The 23,647-nt window shown below is 48.6% G+C and overlaps 1 protein-coding gene across 1 annotated transcript in view; it reads right to left on the bottom strand.

The window, feature by feature from the left end:
• The window catches only part of LOC144601979 (F-actin-uncapping protein LRRC16A-like), a 151,327-nt gene that overhangs the window by 73,623 nt on the left and 54,057 nt on the right, over positions 1-23,647 (bottom strand). Inside the window, exons 11-15 of the mRNA XM_078414660.1 lie at positions 22,221-22,320; positions 19,722-19,776; positions 14,603-14,775; positions 2,722-2,790; positions 601-694 (exon numbers count right to left, since the gene is read on the bottom strand). Coding sequence (XP_078270786.1) covers positions 601-694; positions 2,722-2,790; positions 14,603-14,775; positions 19,722-19,776; positions 22,221-22,320 — 491 coding nt within the window. The remainder of the gene's footprint in view (positions 1-600; positions 695-2,721; positions 2,791-14,602; positions 14,776-19,721; positions 19,777-22,220; positions 22,321-23,647) is intronic.

Raw genomic sequence — 23,647 nt, 5'->3', positions numbered from 1 at the left:
TTGGATAGAGTAGATGTGGAGAGAATGTTTCCGCTAGTAGGAAAGCCTAGGACTAGAGGTCACAGCCTCAGAATTAAAGGATGTTCCTTTAGGAAGGAGATGAGGATACATTTCTTTAGTCAGAGGGTGGTGAATCTGTGGAATTCTTTGCCGTTGAAGGGTGTTAGAGGTTATGGGAGAAACATAGAAAATAGGTTCAGGAGGAGGCCATTTGGCCCATCGAGCCAGCACCACCATTCATTGCGATCATGGCTGATCATCTACAATGAGTAACCTGTGCCTGCCTTCTCACCCTAAGGGGTAGGCCATTTAGAACGGAGATGAGGAAAAACTTTTTCAGTCAGAGAGTTGTAAATCTGTGGAATTCGCTGCCTCAAAAGGCAGTGGAGGCCAATTCTCTGAATGCATTCAAGAGAGAGCTAGATAGAGCTTTTAAGGATAGTGGGGTCAGGGGGTATGGGGAGAAGGCAGGAACGGGGTACTGATTGAGAATGATCAGCCATGATCACATTGAATGGTGGTGCTAGCTCGAAGGGCCGAATGGCCTACTCCTGCACCTATTGTCGATTATCTATTGAAACAGCAGGAGAACAAGTTTACCTTCTGCAGGGCTTCCTCTGTTTTTTCTGGATTAGCCTTCAATGCCTGTGAAGCATCATTGACAGGAATAGGCATGAACCTCAGGGTATAATTCCTGCAAAGAAGGAACACCAGGTTAATATCAATTACCGCTTATTTTGATTAGACTGCAGACAACAGACAATAGGTGCAGGAGTAGGCCATTCGGCCCTTTGGGGAATGGGGTTAGGAGGGAGAATGGGGTTAGGAGGGAGAGATAGATCAGCCACGATTGTATCGCATAGTAGGCTTGATGGGCTGAATGGCCTGATTCTGCTCCTATCACTTAGGAACCTGTGAATTTATGATGTCACTAACCCAGGTAACAGACACGGAAGAATTACAGCAGCTAAAATTAACATGTCACATGAGGACTGGTAGACGCACAGAATCTCTTGCCCAGAGTAGGGGAATCGACAACCAGGGGACATAGGTTTAAGGTGAAGGGGAAAAGATTTAATAGGGAGTCCCTTTTCCCTGACATCAGTCTGAAGAAAGGTCTCGTCCGAAACGCCACCCAGTCCTTCTCTCCAGAGATGCTGCCTGTCCTGCTGATTTACTCCGGCATTTTGTGTCCATCTTCCACTCACCTATCTATGTTGCTTTCAGTCCCACAAATATACAAGGGTTCCAAGAGACAAGGCAGCATATGTTGGAGGATGTGGGGTTGCCAACTTCCTCACTCCCAAATATGGGACAAAGGGTGACTTCGCCGCCCTGCGCCCCATGTAACCTCACCCAGCCAGCGGCCATGTGCTCCCGCCTCACTAATGGTGGCCGCCCGGGCCGGGAGGCGGGTTGCTATGCAACCTCTGTTAGGCGGTGCCCAGGCTTCCGGGCCTACATTGTCAGGGCCTACACCGTCCGGGCCGACACTGTCCGGGACTACAGCGGCCCCCGGGCTACAGTGTCCGGGCCTACACTGTCCGGGACTACAGCGGCACCCGGGCCTACAGTGGCCCCCGGGCCTACAGTGTCCTGGCCTACAATGTCCGGGACTACAGCGGCCCCCGGGCCTACAGTGTCCGGGCCTTACACCGTCCGGGCCTACACTGTCCGGGACTACAGCGGCCCCGGGCTACAGTGTCCGGGCCTACACTGTCCGGGACTACAGTGGCCCCCGGGCCTACAGTGTCCTGGCCTACACTGTCCGGGACTACAGCGGCCCCGGGCTACAGTGTCCGGGCCTACACTGTCCGGGACTACAGTGGCCCCCGGGCCTACAGTGTCCGGGCCTACACTGTCCGGGACTACAGCGGCGAGTTGGGCCGAAGGGCCTGTTTCCTCACTGTATCACTCTATGAATCTTCGTAAAATGGCCATCATGGGTCTTCACGTTCCCTTTGACAGAGAATCTCCCTCCTGGGCTCATATTTGGATGTGTGGAGTGTGTGGAGTACAGGTGTCACCGAGGTTACGGGGAGAAGGCAGGAGAATGGGAATGAGGAGGGAGAGATGAACCAGCCACGATTGAATGGCGGAGTAGACTCGACGGGCCGATGGCCTAATTCTGCTCCTATCATTGTTCCCAATGTTGGGGGAGACCAGAACCAGGGGCCACAGTTTAAGAATAAGGGGTAGGCCATTTAGAACTGAGATGAGGAAAAACTTTTTCAGTCAGAGAGTTGTGAATCTGTGGAATTCTCTGCCTCAGAAGGCAGTGGAGGCCAATTCTCTGAATGCATTCAAGAGAGAACTAGATAGAGCTCTTAAGGATAGCGGAGTCAGGGGGTATGGGGAGAAGGCAGGAACGGGGTACTGATTGAGGATGATCGGCCATGATCACATTGAATGGCGGTGCTGGCTGAAGGGCCGAATGGCCTCCTCCTGCACCTATTGTCTATTGTCATTTATGACCCACCCTGCCGTGCTCCCCCCCCCCCACCCCCCCCATTTTCTCGGTGTCACCCTCCCCCACCGAGATACAGTGTCACCCTCCCCCACCGAGATACTTTTGGGAAGTAAGTGGGGGTTCGGGACCGATGGGAGCCGACACTGACTCAACATTGTGGCTTCAGGGATGGATGCACTGTCACCAGACCAGTCACACTCATGTACTTGCTCACGGCTCTGAAGGAACAAGAATCTGCCTGTGCCACCTACTTTTCCAAAGCTACGGCTATGTCCTGGAAGCCCTGCGCGGAAATATTGTTCTTGTCCCAGATTACCGTCCTGTTGAGAAAGAGAGACAACGACATTTCAGTGAAACGCTTCGGTACACGGGCAGCTCATAGAATCTTGCCGCAGCGCCAAATGCACGCAATGCTCCAACCTTAGAATATTCTAAAGCGCTCAGCTCTGGGCACCGCGTTACAGGAAAGATATCGTCGAGCTCGAAAGGGTTCAGAAAAGATTTACGCGGATGTTGCCAAGACTAGAGGGTGTTGCCAAGACTAAAGGGTCCTCCTGCACCTATTGTCTATTGTCTATTGTCTATGACTATGACTGCAGCCTAAACAAAGTCCGATAGAGCTGCATCGTGAGCTCGGTGTACTTCTACCAAGTCTCCCCTCTACCTGAGAGTGGCCCCAGTGTGGGGCGGCCACGGTGGCGCAGCGGTAGAGTTGCGCCTCACAGCGCCAGAGACCCAGGTTCCATCCCGACTACGGGTGCTGCCTGCACAGAGTTTGCACCTTCTCCCTGCGGCCCTGTGAGTTTTCTCCGGGTGCTCCGGTTTCCTCCCACGCTCCAAAGACGTGCAGCATTGCAGGTTCACTGGCTTCTGCAAACATTGTAAATTGTCCCTTGTATGTGTAGGATCGTGTTAGTGCGCAGGGGGGGATCGCCGGTCAGTGCGGACTCGGTGGGCCGAAGGGCTTGTTTCCGCACTGTATCTCTAAACTTAACTAAAGCTAAGTTTATAGGCTTGTATACACTGGAATTTAGAAGGATGAGAGGAGATCTTATCGAAACGTATAAGATTATTAAGGGGTTGGACACGTTAGAGGCAGGAAACATGTTCCCAATGTTGGGGGAGTCCAGAACAAGGGGCCACAGTTTAAGAATAAGGGGTAGGCCATTTAGAACTGAGATGAGGAAAAACTTTTTCAGTCAGAGAGTTGTGAATGTGTGGAATTCTCTGCCTCAGAAGGCAGTGGAGGCCAATTCTCTGGATGCTTTCAACAGAGAGCTAGATAGAGCTCTTAGGGATAGCGGAATCAGGGGGTATGGGGAGAAGGCAGGAACGGGGTACTGATTGAGAATGATCAGCCATGATCACATTGAATGGCGGTGCTGGCTCGAAGGGCTGAATGGCCTACTCCTGCACCTATTGTCTATTATCCATTGTCTATTGTCTAAAGCTAAAGATTGTAAGCTGAAGGTAAAGATTGTATATTGGCCCTGGTGTGTAGGGTGGTGATAGTGTACGGTGTGACCGCTGGTCGGCGCGGATGCGGTGGGCCGCGGTTTCTGCGCTGTATCTCTAAACTAAAGCTAATGATTGTGAGCTAAAGATTATAAGCTGAGGCTAAAGATTGTAAATCGTCCCTGGTGTGTAGGATAGTGCTCGTGTATGAGGTGATCGCTGGTCATCACGGACTCTGTGGGTCGAAGGGCCTAGTTCCGTGCTGTATCTCCAAACTAAACTAAAGCTGAAGATTGCAAGCCAAAAGATTGTAAGTTGAATTTAAGAATAAGGGGTAGGCAGGCCATTTAGGACTGAGATCACATTGAATGGCGGTACTGGCTCGAAGGGCCAAATGGCCTACTCCTGCACCTATTGTCTATTGTCTATTGAGATGAGGAAAAACCTTTTCACCCAGAGAGTTGTGAATCTGTGGAATTCTCCACCACAGAAGGCAGTGGAGGCCGATTCACTGGATGTTTTCAAGAGAGAGTTGGATTTAGCTCTTTGGGCTAAAGGAATCAAGGGATATGGGGAAAAAGCAGGAACGGGGTCCTGATCGTGGATGATCAGCCATGATCGTATTGAATGGCGGTGCTGGCTCGAAGGGCCGATTGGCCTTCTCCTGCACCTATTTTCTGTGTTTTCTAAGAATGTGTGTTGAAGCTAAAGTTTGTACATTGTTCCTAGTGTTTGGGACAGCGCTAGTGTACGGGGCGATCGCTGGCCGGCGTGGACTCGGAGGGCCGAAGAGCTTGTTTCCGCGCTGTATCTTTAAAGTAAAGTCTTATGGTAAAGTCCCAGAGCATCAGTCTGAAAATGGTAGCTGTTTAAACTACATCAGCCGCGATTTTAATTAGCTTCATCCAATGTCCCTTGGTGAGACTCAAATAACCCGTGACATTCACAGCTGAACATTACAATCCTCTCTCATGCTTCACTCTAACCCTTGATTTAGCTGCTCCTGCTGGAAAATCACTGCACAATCTCCGAGCTCATTTACAAGCTGATTCGTATAGTTTGAAGATAGATTCTTGCTATTGAGGGCGTGCAGCGTAGGTTTACTAGGTTAATTCCCGGAATGGCGGGACCGTCGTATGTTGAAAGACTGGAGCGACTAGGCTTGTATACACTGGAATTTAGAAGGATGAGAGGGGATCTTATCGAAACGTATAAGATTATTAAGGGGTTGGACACGTTAGAGGCAGGAAACATGTTCCCAATGTTGGGGGAGTCCAGAACAAGGGGCCACAGTTTAAGAATAAGGGGTAGGCCATTTAGAACTGAGATGAGGAAAAACTTTTTCAGTCAGAGAGTTGTGAATCTGTGGAATTCTCTGCCTCAGAAGGCAGTGGAGGCCAATTCTCTGAATGCATTTAAGAGAGAGCTAGATAGAGCTCTTAAGGATAGCGGAGTCAGGGGGTATGGGGAGAAGGCAGGAACGGGGTACTGATTGAGAATGATCAGCCATGATCACATTGAATGGTGGTGCTGGCTCGAAGGGCCGAATGGCCTCCTCCTGCACCTATTGTCTATTGTCTATTGATGCTCTGGGACTTTACCATAAGACTTTACTTTAAAGATACAGCGCGGAAACAAGCCCTTCGGCCCTCCGGGTCCGCGCCGGCCAGCGATCGCCCCGTACACTAGCGCTGTCCCAAACACTAGGAACAATTTACAAACTTTAGCTTCAACTTACATTCTTAGAGAAGTGGGTGACGTTTCGGGTCGAGACCCTTCCTCAGACAGTTTTTTTCTTTCGGCTCCTTCATTTTGGTTGTAGTGTACAATTTATGTATAACTAGACCAAGTGGAACCGTTGGGCCCAAACCTCTCCTGCATTGGTGCTTTACAGCGCTTACAGCACCAGAGACTCAGGTTCGATCCTGACTACGGGTGCTGTCTGTACGGAGTTTGTACGTTCTCCCCGTGACCGGCGTGGGTTTTTTCCGAGATCTTCAATTTCCTCCCACACTCCAAAGGTTTGTAGATTAATTGGCTTTGGTAAAATTGTGAAATGTTCCCTAGCATGTGGAGGATAGTGTTGGTGTGCGGGGATCACTGGTCGGCATGGACTCGGTGGGCTGAAGGGCCTGTTCCCGCGCTGTATCTCGAAACTAAACTAAAAAACTAAATTATGTTCCGTGTGTTGTCTGAGTCTAGAAGCCCCTGATGCAGCTGCAAGCAAGGTTTTCACAGCACTTTACAACAGACTTTAAAGATACATCACAGAAACAGGCCCTTCGGCCCACCGAGTCCGTGCCGACCAGCGACCCCCACACACTAACACTATCCGACACACACTAGGGACAATTTACAATGCACAAATACCAATTAACCTTCAAACCTGCACGTCTTTGGAGTGTGGGAGGAAACCGGAGAACCCGGAGAAAACCCACGCAGGTCACGGGGAGAGCGTACAAACTCCGTACAGACGGCGCCCGTAGTCAGGATCGAACCGGGGTCTCTGGCGCTGCAAGCAATCTAAGGCAGCAACTCTCCCGCTGCGCCACCGTGCCGCCCGCAATAAACTCGCCTTCATTTCTCTCCTTGTTACGCGAATACTCCACAAGGTTAGCAAATTAAGAAGTAACTCTTATAATAAGGGCAGCATGGTGGCATCAGGGTACAGCTGCTGCCTCACAGCGCCGGAGACCCGGGTTCGATCCCGACTACGGGTGCTGTCCGTACGGAGTTTGTACGTTGTCCCCGTGACCTGCGTGGGTTTCCTCCAGGATCTCCGGTTTCCTCCCACACCCCAAAGACATACAGGCTTGTAGGTTAATTGGCTTGGTGTATGTGTAAAATAGTGTGTGTAGACTAGTGTTAATGTGCGGGGATGGCTGGTCGGCACAGACTCGGTGGGCCGAAGGGCCGTTTCTGCGCTGTATCTCTAAATTAAACAAAACTATTTTGGTTTGTCGAGTACAATGTTGGCTCGGCTAGATTCAAGGCTTGAATGTTTTGGTCTCAATGTTCGGCACAGCTCATCTGTATCTGTATCTATAAACTAAAGGCGATCATGGTGGCGCAGCGGTAGAGTTGCTGCCTTCTGGAGAGGCCCAGAAGCGGTTGGAGGCGGTTGGAGCAGCGTCCGGGCAGTAGGTTTAAAAACCCAGCGCGGGGCTTGTTCACACAGAGGCCCAGGAGCGGTTGGAGCAGTGTCCGGGCGGGGCCCAGGAGCGGTTGGAGGCGGTTGGAGCAGCGTCCGGGCGGGGCCCAGGAGCAGTTGGAGGCGGTTGGAGCAGTGTCCGGGCGGGGCCCAGGAGCGGTTGGAGGCGGTTGGAGCAGTGTCCTGGCGGGGCCCAGGAGCGGTTGGAGGCGGTTGGAGCAGCGTCCGGGCGGGGCCCAGGAGCGGTTGGAGGCGGTTGGAGCAGTGTCCGGGCGAGGCCCAGGATCGGTTGGAGGCGGTTGGAGCAGTGTTCGGGCGGGGCCCAGGAGCGGTTGGAGGCGGTTGGAGCAGCGTCCGGGCGGGGCCCAGGAGCGGTTGGAGGCGGTTGGAGCAGTGTCCGGGCGGGGCCCAGGAGCGGTTGGAGGCGGTTGGAGCAGCGTCCGGGCGGGGCCCAGGAGCGGTTGGAGGCGGTTGGAGCAGTGTCCGGGCGGGGCCCAGGAGCGGTTGGAGGCGGTTGGAGCAGCGTCCGGGCGGGGCCCAGGAGCGGTTGGAGGCGGTTGGAGCAGTGTCCGGGCGGGGCCCAGGAGCGGTTGGAGGCGGTTGGAGCAGTGTCCGGGCGGGGCCCAGGAGCGGTTGGAGGCGGTTGGAGCAGTGTCCGGGCGGGGCCCAGGAGCGGTTGGAGATAAAAACGTTCCCACACACTTTAAAAGAAGTGTTCTGGAGGAAACCGCTGATTGTTGGAAGCGGACTAGAGGAAGCAGCTGATTGGGCGTAACCCCGGGGTTGTATTTCTGCTTTTTGTTCGTACTTTTAGTTAAGGGTTCAGTGAGTTAAGGGTTCGGTGAGTTAAGGGTTCAGTGAGTTAAGGGTTCAGTGAGTTAAGGGTTCGGTGAGTTAAGGATTCAGTGAGTTAAGGGTTCAGTGAGTTAAGGGTTCAGTGAGTTAAGGGTTCGGTGAGTTAAGGGTTCCGTGAGTTAAGGGTTCAGTGAGTTAAGGGTTCAGTGAGTTAAGGGTTCGGTGAGTTAAGGGTTCGGTGAGTTCAGGGTTCGGTGAGTTAAGGGTTCGGTGAGTTAAGGGTTCGGTGAGTTAAGGGTTCGGTGAGTTCAGGGTTCGGTGAGTTAAGGGTTCGGTGAGTTAAGGGTTCAGTGCTTTTTAGTAAAGGTACAGTTTAAAGGATTAAGAGGGATTTGATTTAATTTGGGGGTAAGACATGTCAGATGAGATCGGCCCCGTGGATTGCTCATCCTGCAACATGTGGGAGATCAGGGATATTGTTGGTGTCCCTGATGACTACATGTGCAGGAAGTGTGTCCAGCTGCAGCTCCTGGCAAACCGCATTGAACGGTTGGAGCTGCGGTTGGACTCATTCTGGAGCATCCACGATGCTGAGAAGGTCGTGAATAGCACGTATAGTGAGTTGGCCACACCACAGGTAAAAGATAAGCGGACAGAAAGGAAACGGGTGGCCACTAGCCAGCGTAGCAGTAGGCAGGTAATGCAGGAGTCCCCTGCAGTCATCTCCCTCCTAAACAGATATGCCATTTTGGATACTGTTGGGGGAGATGCCTCATCAGGGGAAGGCAGCAGCAGCCAAGTTCATGGCACCGTGGGTGGCTCTGCGGCAAAAGAGGGGAGGAAAAAGAGTGGAAGGGCTATAGTGATAGGGGATTCAATTGTAAGGGGAATAGATAGGCGTTTCTGCGGCCGCAAACGAGACTCCAGGATGGTATGTTGCCTCCCTGGTGCAAGGGTCAGGGATATCTCTGAGCGGCTGCAGGACATTCTGGAGGGGGAGGGTGAGCAGCCAGTTGTCGTGGTGCACATTGGCACCAACTATTTAGGTAAAAAACGGGATGAGGTCCTACAAGGTGAATTTAGAGAGCTAGGAGATAAACTTAAAAGTAGGACCTCAAAGGTAATAATCTCTGGATTACTACCAGTGCCACGTGCTAGTCAGAGTTTCAACATAATTGTATAAGGGGTAAGAGAGTTGTAAAAACAAGCCTGAAGGCTTTGTGTCTCAATGCAAGGAGTATACGTAATAAGGTGGATGAATTAAATGTGGAGATAGTTATTAATGATTATGATATAGTTGGGATTACGGAGACATGGCTCCAGGGTGACCAAGGCTGGGAGCTCAACATCCAGGGATATTCTATATTCAGGCGGAATAGACAGAAAGGAAAAGGAGGTGGGGTAGCGTTACTGGTTAGAGAGGAGATTAAAGCAGTGGAAAGGAAGGACATTAGCTTGGAGGAAGTGGAATCGATATGGGTAGAGCTACGAAACACTAAGGGGCAGAAAACGCTAGTGGGAGTTGTGTACAGGCCACCTAACAGCAGTAGTGAGGTTGGGGATGGCATCAAGCAGGAAATTAGAAATGCGTGCACTAAAGGTGCAGCAGTTATAATGGGTGACTTCAATCTACATATAGATTGGGTGAACCAAACTGGCAGGGGTGCTGAGGAAGAGGATTTCTTGGAATGTTTGAGAGATGGTTTTCTAAACCAACATGTCGAGGAACCAACGAGAGAACAGGCCATTCTAGACTGGGTATTGAGTAATGAGGAAGGGTTAGTTAGCAGTCTTGTTGTGCGAGGCCCCTTGGGCAAGAGTGATCATAATATGGTAGAGTTCTTCATTAGGATGGAGAGTGACAAAGTCAATACAGAAACAAGTGTTCTGAACTTAAAGAAAGGTAACTTTGAGGGTATGAGGCGTGAATTGTCCAAGATAGACTGGCGATTGATGCTGAAAGGGTTGACAGTGGACATGCAATGGAAGGCATTTAAAGGTCGCATGGATGAACTACAACAAGTGTTCATCCCAGTTTGGCAAAAGAACAAACCAGGAAAGGTAGTGCATCCGTGGCTAACAAGGGAAATCAAGGATAGTATTAAAACAAAAGATGAAGCATACAGATTAGCCAGAAAAAGTAGCATACCAGAGGACTGGGAGAAATTCAGAGTCCAGCAGAGGAGGACAAAGGGCTTAATTAGGAAAGGGAAAATAGTTTATGAGGGAAAACTGGCAAGGAACATTGAAAACTGACTGCAAAAGCTTTTATAGATATGTCAAGAGAAAAAGATTAGTTAAGACAAATGTAGGTCCCTTGCAGTCGGAAACAGGTGAATTGATCATAGGGAACAAGGAGATGGCAGACCAATTGAACAAATACTTTGGTTCTGTCTTCACTAAGGAAGACATAAACCGTCTGCCGGAAATAGCGGGGGACCGGGGGTCTAATGAGATGGAGGAACTGAGGGAAATCCAGGTTAGTCGGGAAGTGGTGTTAGGTAAATTATATGGATTAAAGGCAGATAAATCCCCAGGGCCAGATAGGCTGCATCCCAGAGTGCTTAAGGAAGTAGCCTCAGAAATAGTGGATGCATTAGTGATAATTTTTCAAAACCCTTAAATTCTGGAGTAGTTCCTGAGGACTGGAGGGTAGCCAATGGAAAGGCAGAAGGGAAAATCGGAAGTGTCAGTATTACAGTATAGCAAAGGGGATTACAGAGGCATGAGGCAGGAGCTGGCCATAATTGACTGGAAGGAGGCCCTAGCAGGGAAGACGGTAGAACAGCAATGGCAGGTATTCCTGGGAATAATGCAGAGGTTGCAGGAACAATTTATCCCAAAGAGGCGGAAAGACTCTAAGGGGAGTAAGAGACACCTGTGGCTGACAAGGGAAATCAAGGACAGCATAAAAATTAAGGAGAGGAAGTATAACATAGCAAAGAAGAGTGGGAAGACAGAGGATTGGGACTCTTTTAAAGAGCAACAAAAGTTAACTAAAAAGGCAATACGGGGAGAAAAGATGAGGTACGAGGGTAAACTAGCTAATAATATAAAGGAGGATAGCAAAAGTTTTTTTAGGTACGTGAAGAGGAAAAAAATAGTCAAGGCAAATGTGGGTCCCTTGAAGACAGAAGCAGGGGAATTTATTATGGGGAACAAAGAAATGGCAGACGAGTTAAACCGTTACTTTGGATCTGTCTTCACTGAGGAAGATACACACAATCTCCCAAATGTTCTAGGGGCCGGAGAACCTAGGGTGATGGAGGAACTGAAGGAAATCCACATTAGGCAGGAAATGGTTTTGGGTAGACTGATGGGACTGAAGGCTGATAAATCCCCAGGGCCTGATGGTCTGCATCCCAGGGTACTTAAGGAGGTGGCTCTAGAAATAGTGGAAGCATTGGAGATCATTTTTCAATGTTCTATAGATTCAGGATCAGTTCCTGTGGATTGGAGGATAGCAAATGTTATCCCACTTTTTAAGAAAGGAGGGAGAGAGAAAACGGGTAATTATAGACCAGTTAGTCTGACATCAGTGGTGGGGAAGATGCTGGAGTCAATTATAAAAGACGAAATTGCTGAGCATTTGGATAGCAGTAACAGGATCATTCCGAGTCAGCATGGATTTACGAAGGGGAAATCAGGCTTGACAAATCTACTGGAATTTTTTGAGGATGTAACTAGGAAAATTGACAGGGGAGAGTCAGTGGATGTGGTGTACCTCGACTTTCAGAAAGCCTTCGACAAGGTCCCACATAGCAGATTAGTGGGCAAAATTAGAGCACATGGTATTGGGGCTAGGGTACTGACATGGATAGAAAATTGGTTGACAGATAGAAAGCAAAGAGTGGGGATAAATGGGTCCCTTTCGGAATGGCAGGCAGTGACCAGTGGGGTACCGCAAGGTTCGGTGCTGGGACCCCAGCTATTTACGATATACATTAATGACTTAGATGAAGGGATTAAAAGTACCATTAGCAAATTTGCAGATGATACTAAGCTGGGGGGTAATGTGAATTGTGAGGAAGATGCAATAAGGCTGCAGGGTGACTTGGACAGGTTGTGTGAGTGGGCGGATACATGGCAGATGCAGTTTAATGTAGATAAGTGTGAGGTTATTCACTTTGGAAGTAAGAATAGAAAGGCAGATTATTATCTGAATGGTGTCAAGTTAGGAAGAGGGGATGTTTAATGAGATCTGGGTGTCCTAATGCATCAGTCATTGAAAGGAAGCATGCAGGTACAACAGGCAGTGAAGAAAGCCAATGGAATGTTGGCCTTCATAACAAGAGGAGTTGAGTATAGGAGCAAAGAGGTCCTTCTACAGTTGTACCGGGCCCTGGTGAGACCGCACCTGGAGTACTGTGTGCAGTTTTGGTCTCCAAATTTGAGGAAGGATATTCTTGCTATTGAGGGCGTGCAGCGTAGGTTCACCAGGTTAATTCCCGGAATGGCGGGACTGTCGTATGTTGAAAGGCTGGAGCAATTAGGCTTGTATACACTGGAATTTAGAAGGATGAGGGGGGATCTTATTGAAACATATAAGATAATTAGGGGATTGGACACATTAGAGGCAGGAAACATGTTCCCAATGTTGGGGGAGTCCAGAACAAGGGGCCACAGTTTAAGAATAAGGGGTAGGCCATTTAGAACGGAGATGAGGAAGAACTTTTTCAGTCAGAGAGTGGTGAAGGTGTGGAATTCTCTGCCTCAGAAGGCAGTGGAGGCCAGTTCGTTGGATGCTTTCAAGAGAGAGCTGGATCGAGCTCTTAAGGATAGCGGAGTGAGGGGGTATGGGGAGAAGGCGGGAACGGGGTACTGATTGAGAGTGATCAGCCATGATCGCATTGAATGGCGGTGCTGGCTCGAAGGGCTGAATGGCCTACTCCCGCACCTATTGTCTATTGTCTATTGTCTAATGTAACCCCACTTTTTAAAAAGGGAGGGAGAGAGAAAACAGGGAATTATAGACCAGTTAGCCTAACATCGGTAGTGGGGAAAATGCTAGAGTCAGTTATTAAAGATGTGATAGCATCACATTTGGAAAGTGGTGAAATCATCGGACAAAGTCAGCATGGATTTACCAAAGGCAAATCATGTCTGACGAATCTTATAGAATTTTTCGAGGATGTAACTAGTAGAGTGGATAAGGGAGAACCAGTCGATGTGTTATATCTGGACTTTCAGAAGGCCTTCGACAAGGTCCCACATAGGAGATTGGTGTACAAACTTAAAGCACACGGTATTGAGGGTTCAGTGTTGAGGTGGATAGAAAATTGGTTGGCGGACAGGAAGCAAAGAGTAGGAATAAACGGGTCCTTTTCGGAATGGCAGGCAGTGACTAGTGGGGTACCGCAAGGCTCAGTGCTGGGACCCCAGTTATTTACAGTGTATATTAATGATTTGGACGAGGGAATTGAATGCAACATCTCTAAGTTTGCGGATGACACGAAGCTGGGTGGCAGTGTTAGCTGCGAGGAGGATGCTAGGAGGCTGCAGAGTGACTTGGATAGATTAGGCGAGTGGGCAAATGCATGGCAGATGCAATATAATGTGGATAAATGTGAGGTTATCCACTTTGACGGCAAGAACAGGAAAGCAGAGTATTACCTGAATGGTGACCGATTGGGAGAAGGGGAGATGCAACGTGACCTGGGTGTCATGGTGCACCAGTCTTTGAAAGCAAGCATGCAGGTGCAGCAGGCAGTGAAGAAAGTGAATGGTATGTTGGCATTCATAGCAAGAGGATTTGAGTTTAGGAGCAGGGAGGTTCTGCTGCAGTTGTACAGGGCCTTGGTGAGACCGCACCTGGAGTATTGTGTGCAGTTTTGGTCTCCTAACCTGAGGAAAGACATTCTTGCCTTAGAGGGAGTACAGAGAAGGTTCACCAGATTGATCCCTGGGATGGCGGGACTTTCATATGAGGAAAGACTGGATAGACTGGGCTTGTACTCGCTGGAATTTAGAAGACTGAGGGGGGATCTTATTGAAACATATAAAATTCTTAAGGGGTTGGAGAGGCAAGATGCGGGAAGATTGTTCCCGATGTTGGGGGAGTCCAGAACCAGGGGTCACAGCTTAAGGATAAGGGGGAAGTTTTTTATAACCGAGACGAGAAAACATTTCTTCACACAGAGTGGTGAGTCTGTGGAATTCTCTGCCACAGAAGGTAGTTGAGGCCAGTTCATTGGCTATATTTCAGAGGGAGTTAGATGTGGCCCTTTTTGCTAAAGGGATCAGGGGGTATGGAGAGAAGGCAGGTACAGGCTACTGAGCTGGATGATCAGCCATGATCATATTGAATGGCGGTGCAGGCTCGAAGGGCCGAATGGCCTACTCCTGCACCTATTTTCTATGTTTCTATGTTACAGCGAATGCAGCGCCGGAGACCAGGGTTCGATCCTGACTACAGGCGCCGTCTGTACGGAGTTTGTACGTTGTCCCCGTGACCTGCGTGGGTTTTCTCCGAGATCTTCGGTTTCCTCCCACACTCCAAAGACGTACGGGTATGTAGGTTAATTGGCTTGGTAAATGTAAAAATTCTCCCAAGTGGGTGTGGGGCAGTGTTAGTGTGCGGGGATCGCCGGTCGGCGCGGACCTGGTGGGCCGAAGGGCCTGTTTCCGCGCTGTATCTCTAAACTAAATAAACCAAACTAAATTGATAAACCCACGTAGCAATATAACCGGAATAACCAGAATAAAAATCATTAGCGGTCTGTAATTCTTACCTGAGCTTGGTGTTAATCTGTAGTGCTTTTCCCAGCATCTTGGCACCAATATCTCCCATTCCATTCCCACTAATGTCCACCTTGGTTAATGACGAGTTGCTTCCCAAAGCATTGATTATTATCGTCAATTCGGTCTTCAACTTCGAATCGGCGAGAGATAGCGACTCCAGTGGCTGGGCATGGAATGAGAGAAAATGTGATCAGCTTTATTTCATTTGGTTTCTGATTGTCATGCGTACCGAGGTACATATGAAACGGGTTTTTTTTTCGCGTGCTACCCAGTGAAATAAAAGGCTATACGTGAACATTTTCAAGAGAGAGTTGGATTTAGCTCTTTGGGCCAACGGAAACAAGGGATTGTGGGGGAAAAAGCAGGAACGGGGTACTGATTTTGGATGATCAGCCACGATCATATGGAATGGCGGTGCTGGCTCGAAGGGCCGAATGGCCTACTCCTGCACCTATTTTCTAGATTTCCATGTTTCTATACACCTACGCTCAGGCCGCCTTGGCCTACGCGATCTCCCGGTGGCTCAGCACTTTAACTCTCCCTCCCACTCCCACACTGACCTCTCTGTCCTGGGCCTCCTCCATTGTCAGAGTGATGCCCAGCGCAAATTGGAGGAACAGCACCTCATATCTCGCTTGGGTGGCTTACACCCCAGCGGTATGACTCCTGATATCTCTAATTTCAAGTAACCCTTGCATTCCGTCTATCCACCACCCCAGTGGTCCTGCTAGTTTCACTGTTCATATCCCCTCGTTATCACCTCCACCACAGCCAACAATGGACCATTGTGGGCTCCACCTGTCGCTGGCCATCGGCGCCGGCTCTGATTTGTTCTGAACCTTTCCGTGCCTCTAGTCTCCCTCCCCCACTGACTCTCAGTCTGAATGAAGAAGGGTCCCAACCCGAAACGTCGCCTATTCCTTGTCTCCAGAGATGCTGCCTGAGTTTACCCCGGCATTTTGTGACTATCTCCGGAGTAAACCAGCATCTGTAGTTCCTTCCTACACAACATAATCAAATCATCCACAGTGCACAGGGAAAAGGATAAAGGCTACATCATTTTAGTGCCAAGACATATCACTGAAGTCCGATAACTAATGTTAATAATTAAAATTGCTACACTCACAAAATGAAATAAAATGACAAAATTGTGTAAATCTATTTGCCGCATTAATGACTCTGAAAATGAGATCATCTTGGCCTTATCAAACATAAGGTTTAGCACCACACGCTACCAATCCCAGCTGTGTAGACATTGGTATAGTTGTAGGACACTGATTTTTAACCATATATTGTTCTTTTGTATGTAATTTATTTCGCTTCTTTTGTATGTAATTTTTGCTGGCTCCAAGGGCTGAATGGCCTAGTCAAGTCAAGTCAAGTCAATTTTATTTGTATAGCACATTTAAAAACAACCCACGTTGACCAAAGTGCTGTACATCAGTTCAGGTACTAAGAAACGAACATACAAAGGGCACACATACGTAACAGCACATACATAAACAGTTCACAGCGCCCCCTCAGAGGGCCTCAAACGCTAGGGAGTAGAAATAGGTTTTGAGCCTGGACTTAGAGGAGTGGATGGAGGGGGCAGTTCTGATGGGGAGAGGGATGCTGTTCCACAGTCTAGGAGCTGCAACCGCAAAAGCGCGGTCACCCCTGAGCTTAAGCCTAGACCGCGGGATAGTGAGTAGCCCCAAGTCGGCCGATCTGAGGGACCTGGAGATAAAGTGGTGGGTTAGAAGAATTTTGATATGGGGGGGGGGGGGAAGCCCGTTTAGGGCTTTGTATGTGAATAGGAGGCTACTCCTCCACCTATTGTCTATTGTCTATTTATTGTGCTTCTGTATGTAATTTATTGTATTTTATTTGGACCCTGAGTCTGTAATAAAAGTATTGTTTTGTTGTTGTTGTTGTCGTAATAAATATTTGATCATGCGCTCCTTTCTGGCCAAGTTCATTACTTCTTTCCAATTAACTAACTGACTAGGAAAGTTGCACCCTAAAGCACAAAGTCCGCGATAAATAGCCCAAGAACAGAGTTTAACCCTTTGCAAACTTAGAAAAGTTTCATAGCAGGAGTCAAGAGTATTTAATTGTGTATCGGCATGAGGTCATAAGAGATAGAAGCAGAATTTGGCCATTCGGCCCATCAAGTCCACTCCGCCATTCAATCCCGGTTGGTCTATCTCTCCCTCCCTAACCCCATTCTCCTGCCTTCTCCCCAAAACCCCTGACACCCGTACTGATCAAGAATCTATCTATCTCTGCCTTAAAAATAACCACTGACTTGGCCTCCACAGCCTTCTGTGGCAATGAATTCCACAGATTCACCTAAAGACCCCCTGACTAAAGAAATTCCTCCTCATCTCCTTCCGAAAGGAACGTCCTTTAATTCTGAGGCTGTGACCTCTAGTCCTAGACTCTCCCATCAGTGGAAACATCCTCCCCCCATTAGAAGAATGAAATTATTAATTCCTGTTGCTTTGCAAGAAGCTGCTGGCAAAACATCACTGTACTCTGGCACCATTATAAAGGCTATTAAACAATGACTAAAAACTGAAATAAATATTAATGCCATGAAGTTACAGAGCACTATCGAAGCTTACAGAATAGTGAAAGGCCTGGATAGAGTGGATGTGGAGAGGATGTTTCCACTAGTGGGAGAGTCTAGGACCAGAGGTCACAGCCTCAGAATTAAAGGACGTTCCTTTAGGAAGGAGATGCGGAGGAATTTCTTTAGTCAGAGGTTGGTGAATCTGTGGAACTCATTGCCACAGACGGCTGTGGAGGCCAAGTCAATGGATATTTTTAAGGCAGAGATAGATAGATTCTTGATTAGTACGGAATGGTGTCAGGGGTTATGGGGAGAAGGCAGGAGAATGGGGTTGAGAGAGAGAGATAGATCAGCCATGATTGAATGGCGGAGTAGACTTGATGGGCCGAATGGCCTAATTCTGCTCCTACAATTTATGAACTTATGAAGTTGTTCAGATAATTTAGCTGCATGGAAAAAGCTAAACATTAATCAATAACTTTCTGACTCGTGATTTTCTTAAAACTATAAATACGCCACGTTTTAGTGCATGGATAAGCAAGCTGCTGGTTCTTACTCTGTCCCTTGGGAAAGAGAATGAGTTGTTTCCATTCCAGTCCTGCGTGTTCCAAGGAAGTTGATGATCATACAGATTCTACCACAGTATGGGTCACAGAGACATAGAGTGACACAGCGTGGATACAGGTCCTTCGGCCCAACTTTTGCCCACACTGACCAAGATGCCCCAACTACACTCGTCCCACCTGCCTGAGTTTGGCCCGTATCCCGATCCTTACATATCCATGTACCTTAGGGTTGCCAAAACCTTCTCACTCTCAAATCAGGGACAAAAGGTGACGTCACCGCCCCACGTGACCTCGCCCAGCCAGCGGCCACGTGCTCCCGCTCCACCAATGGTGGCCGACCGGGCCGGCAGGCGGGTTGCTACGCAACCTCTGTCAGGCGGCGCCCGGCCCTCCGGGCCTTCACTGTCCGGGCCTACAGCGGCCCCCGGGCCTACAGTGTCCGGACCTACAGTGTCCGGGCCTACAGTGTCCGGGCCAAAGACGTACAGGTTTGTAAGTAAATTGGCTTGGTATAAATGTAAATTGCCCCCAGTGGGTGTAGGATAGTGTTAGTGTGCGGGGATCGCTGGTCGGCGCGGACTCGGTGGGCCGAAGGGCCTGTTTCTGCGCTGTATGTCTAAGCTGAACTAATCTAAAGTAATCCAAGGATAACTTACAAATATAAGGCAGTACCTCTACCGTTGCACCACCTAAGGCTAATCCCATTTGCCTGCATTTGGCCCATCGCACTCAAAAGCCTCCCTATCCATAACTCTGTCTAAAGGTCTTTGAGTCACAGAGTAATAAAATGATTATCCAAAATAACCTCTGTCCTTATTTTAACACTCATTCCAACCCTTTCCGTGTAGGATCATTAAACCACATTAATAAAGTAACAGCTGCATGCTGAGGAATTTAATTAAAAATGCAAATGTGCTATTTTAATTAAATGATAAACCCGCATTTAGAATATGTTCAAATTACACGTGAGTGAAAACGCACACCTCCAGATTCAGCAACAGTTTCTTCCCAGCTGTTATCAGGCAACTGAACCATCCTACCACAACCAGAGAGCAGTCCTGAACTAGTATCTTCCTCGAAGATAGACACAAAATGTTGGAGTAACTCAGGCAGCATCTCTGGAGAGAAGGAATGGGTGACATTTGGGGTCGAGACCCTTCTTCGGATTCCTATCTACCTCATTGGAGACTCTTGGACTATCTTTGATGGGACTTTACTGGCTTTACCTTGCACTAAGCATGATTCACGTTATTCCCTCGATCATGTATCTGTACACTGTGGACAGCTCAAATGTATTGTCTTTTCGCTGACTGGTCAGCACGCAACACAAGCTTTTCACTGTACCTCGGTACACGTGACAATAAACTGAACTGATAACTGACGGAGTGAAGGCAGGAGAATGGTGTTGAGAGGGAGAGATAGATCAGCCATGATTGACTGGCGGAGTAGACTCGATGGGCCGAATGGCCTAATTCTGCTCTTACAAATAAGAAACTAAACTGCTCCAGAGAAAAGTGGCAAATTAGTTCTGGATTTTGAAACATTTTGGCATTGAATGCAAGAAGATTGAGAGAGGGCAAGATTTAAATATAAAGACTTTGGGAGTTGTTTAGATTTAATGCAGAACTGGCGTGAAGTTTGAAATTAAATAAGACTTGGCGTCTCAAAACTTAAATGAACTGCTGTGAGGTTAAGTTTTTCTGCTATGTGTACAATACAATAAGCTGCTTGAATCCAGAGCCTGATTGCTTGAATATCTCTTGAGGATTTTGGTAAACCTTTAATTGGCTTGGTTAATTGGCTTGAATTGTCCCCAGTGTGTGTAGGATAGTGTTAATGTGCGGTGATCGCTGGTCGGTCCGGGCTCGGTGGGCCGAAGGGCCTGTTTCTGCGTTGAATCTCGAAACTAAACTAAAATAAACTGAATACAATCAAGACAAACTCAAGTACAATAAACTCTATTTATCAGAATAAGTCAAAACTTACCGATTCTTCATCCTGAATCATGTGCACAATATTATCCAGCACAGGAGCAAGATTCCTATAAAACAAACATTTTCACGTGAGGAACTGCTGAAATCAGAGGTTGAGCTAATGATATATATCATACCACACCTCTAGAACCAACATCAATCTGAATGTAGAAAGGAAGAACCGCAGATGCTGGTTAGTACAATAAAGTGCTGGATTAGAAACATAGACAATAGGTGCAGGATTAGGCCATTCAGCCCGTCAAGCCAGCACCGCCATTCAATATGATCACGACTGATCATCCAAAATCGTTACCCCGTTCCTGCTTTCTCCCCATATCCCTTGATTCCGTTAACCCTAAGAGCTGTATCTAACACTCTCTTGAATACATCCAGCCAATTGGCCTCCACTGGCTTCTGTGGCAGAGAATTCCACAGATTCACAACTCGACATTAACTCAGCATGCCAGGCAGCATCTGCGGAGAACATGGACAGGTGACGTTCCAGGTCGAGACCCTTCTTCGTACAAGTGGCACTGGGCCGCCTCACATAAATTGACATTGCCGTCAGACAAAATATCCCTCTCAAGATGCACAAAATCATGAGAAGAATAGATCTTGCTATTCTTGCTATTGAGGGCGTGCAGCGTAGGTTCACTAGGTTAATTCCCGGAATGGCAGGGCTGTCGTATGTTGAAAGACTGGAGCGGCTGGGCTTGTATACACTGGAATTTAGAAGGATGAGAGGGGATCTTATCGAAACATATAAGATTATTAAGGGGTTGGACACGTTAGAGGCAGGAAACATGTTCCCAATGTTGGGGGAGTCCAGAACCAGGGGCCACAGTTTAAGAATAAGGGGTAGGCCATTTAGAACGGAGATGAGAAAAAACTTTGTCGGTCAGAGAGTTGTGAATCTGTGGAAAATTCTCTGCCTCAGAAGGCAGTGGAGGCCAAGTCTTTGAATGCATTCAAGAGAGAACTAGATAGAGCTCTTAATGATAGCGGAGTCAGGGGGTATGGGGAAAAGGCAGGAACAGGGTACTGATTGAGAATGATCAGCCATGATCACATTGAATGGTGGTGCTGGCTCGAAGGGCCGAATGGCTTACTCCTGCACCTATTGTCTATCTGGTGGAAGCGATGGAAATGTAACAGTCACATTTAGAGTATTGTGTTCAGTTCTGGGCATCCTGTAGAGTAAAGATGTTGTCAAGCTGGAAAGGTGGCAGAGAAGATTGATGAGGATGTTGCCAGGACTCGAGGGTCAGAGCTGTAGGGGGAGGTTGAGCAGGCTGGGTCTCTACTCCATGGAGCACAGGAGGATGAGGGGGTAATCTTATAGAGGTGTACAAAATCATGAAAGGAATAGATCAGGTGGACGCACAAAGTCTCTTGCCCAGAGTAGGGGAATCAAGTACCAGAGGACATAGGTTTAAGGAGAGGGGGGGGGGGGAGATTTAATAGGAATCTAAGGGGTAACTTTTTCACACAAAGGGCGGTGGGTATGTGGAACGAGCTGCCAGAGAAGTTTGGTGAGGCAGGGACCATCGCAATGTGTATGAAACATTTAGACAAGTACATGGATAGGACAGGTTTAGAGGGACACTAGACCAAGTGGACCCGTTGGGCCCAAACCTCTCCTGCATTGGTACAGCACCCTCTCCTCCCCCACTCCCATCTCCCTCCTCCCTCCCTGCCTCCTCCCTCCTCTCTCCTCCCTTCCCCCTCCCCCTCCCCTCACCCTCTGCCCCATCCCCCACTCCATCCCCCTTATCCCCCCCCCCCCTCCCTGGGAGATAGATTTAAACTTTAAAATGTGAATAACTTTAGAAATATAACACCGATTTCAATGAAACTGCTTCCATTAGCACCAAGGGGACGAAGGTGAGTAAGGTGGGCCTTAAATTGTTGCGCTGTCGTGTACCGTTTTGGCTGTAGATCAGGAACAAACAATCAAACAAACGAGAGTTATATAGATGGGCCAAACGCAGGCAGGTGGGACTCATGTAGCTGGGACATGTTGGCCGGTGTGGGCAAGTTGGGATGAAGGTCCCGTTTCCATGCTGTGACTCTGTGAGTCGTGGCAAATGGATTTACTTGAAATCAACAGAACTAACACTATGCCATAGTGAGGCCCACCGGAAATTGGAGGAACACCACCTCATATTTCGCCTGGGCAGCTTGCAGCCCAGTGGTATGAACATCGACTTCTCCAACTTTAGATAGTTCCTCTGTCCCTCCCGTCCCCTCCTCCTTCCCCGATCTCCCTCTATCTCCCTGTCTCCACCTATATCCTTCCTTTGTCCCGCCCCCCTGACATCAGTCTGAAGAAGGGTCTCGACCTGAAACGTCGCCCATTCCTTCTCTCCTGAGATGCTGCCTGACCTGCTGAGTTACTCCAGCATTTTGTGAATAAATACCTTCGATTTGTACCAGCATCTGCAGTTATCTTCTTATAACACTTACTCGGTGGATTCCCAAGTTTAGATAGCGATCGGTAAAACGTACTTACTTGGACTTGATGTTGTTGAAGTTTTTGCCCAGGGCGAGATGACGGATTGATCTGTTTTTGCTCATCCACACCACAAGGGTGGCGAGGTCAGAGTCCAAACCTGTGCAAAACAAGATGGAGTCGTAGAGTCATATGGTGTGGTCAGGCAGCATCTCCGGGCCCTCGAGACCCTGTTGATGTGCCTCACCGCGCCACTCTTCATTCTCTCTCTCTCTCTCTCTCTCTCTCTCTCTCTCTCTCTCTCTCTCTCTCTCTCTCTCTCGGCAGGTGAATATCGCATTCCTGATCGAGTCACAGAGTGATACAGCGTGGAAACAGGCCCTTCGGCCCAACATGCCCACACCGGCCAACATGTCCCATCTACACTAGTCCCACCTGCCCGCGTTTAGCCCAGATCCCTCCAAACCTGTCCTATCCATGGACCTGTCTAACTGTTTCTTAAACGTTGGGATAGTCCCTGCCTCAACTACCTCCTCTGGCAGCTTGTTCCATACACCCACCACCCTTTGTGTGAAAAGGTTACCCCCCAGATTCCTATTAAATCTTTTCCCTTTCACCTTAAACCTACGTCCTCTGGTCCTCGATTCCCCTACTCTGGGCAAGAGACTCTGTACGTCTACCCGATCTATTGCAGATTGAAAATACCAACTGCATAATTCATAAGACCAGGTTGGCACGGTGTTCTCCCCCTTGACCTGCGTGGGATTTCTATGAGATAGAAACATAGAAACATAGAAAATAGGTGCAGGAAGAGACCATTCGGCCCTTCGAGCCAGCACCGCCATTCATTGTGATCAGGGCTGATCGTCCCCAATCAATAACCCGTGCCTGCCTTCTCCCCATATCCCTTGATTCCACTAGCCTCTAGAGCTCTATCTAACTCTTTCTTAAATCCATCCAGTGAATTGGCCTCCACTGCCCTCTGTGGCAGAGAATTCCACAAATTCACAACTCTCTGGGTGAAAAACTTTTTTCTCACCTCAGTTTTAAATGGCCTCCCCTTTATTCTAAGACTGTGTGTCCCGTGGTTCTGGACTCCCCCAACATTGGGAACATTTTTCCTGCCTCTAGCTTGTCCAGTCCTTTTATAATTTTATATGTTTCTATAAGATCCCCTCTCATTTCCAAATTCCAGTGAATACAAGCCTAGTACAAGGAGTCCGACCGTACCGGAACGTTCCGCCTAGGCCGCCGAGGGGCCTAGATACCGGCCTTGGGAGTTGGCGATGGGAACGGATCTGCCGGCTCGGGCCGGGCCGGAGTTCCAGAGCCCCGGCCGCAGGGGGCAGATTCGATCCGCCGATCGACCGCGGAAATCAATAGACAATAGACAATAGGTGCAGGAGGAGGCCATTCGTCCCTTCGAGCCAGCACCCCCATTCAATGTGATCATGGCTGATCATTCTCAATCAGTACCCCGTTCCTGC

The sequence above is a fragment of the Rhinoraja longicauda genome, chromosome 2 (assembly GCF_053455715.1).
Source record: "Rhinoraja longicauda isolate Sanriku21f chromosome 2, sRhiLon1.1, whole genome shotgun sequence".
Taxonomy (NCBI): domain Eukaryota; kingdom Metazoa; phylum Chordata; class Chondrichthyes; order Rajiformes; family Arhynchobatidae; genus Rhinoraja; species Rhinoraja longicauda.
This window is presented reverse-complemented; position numbering and strand designations above follow the sequence as displayed.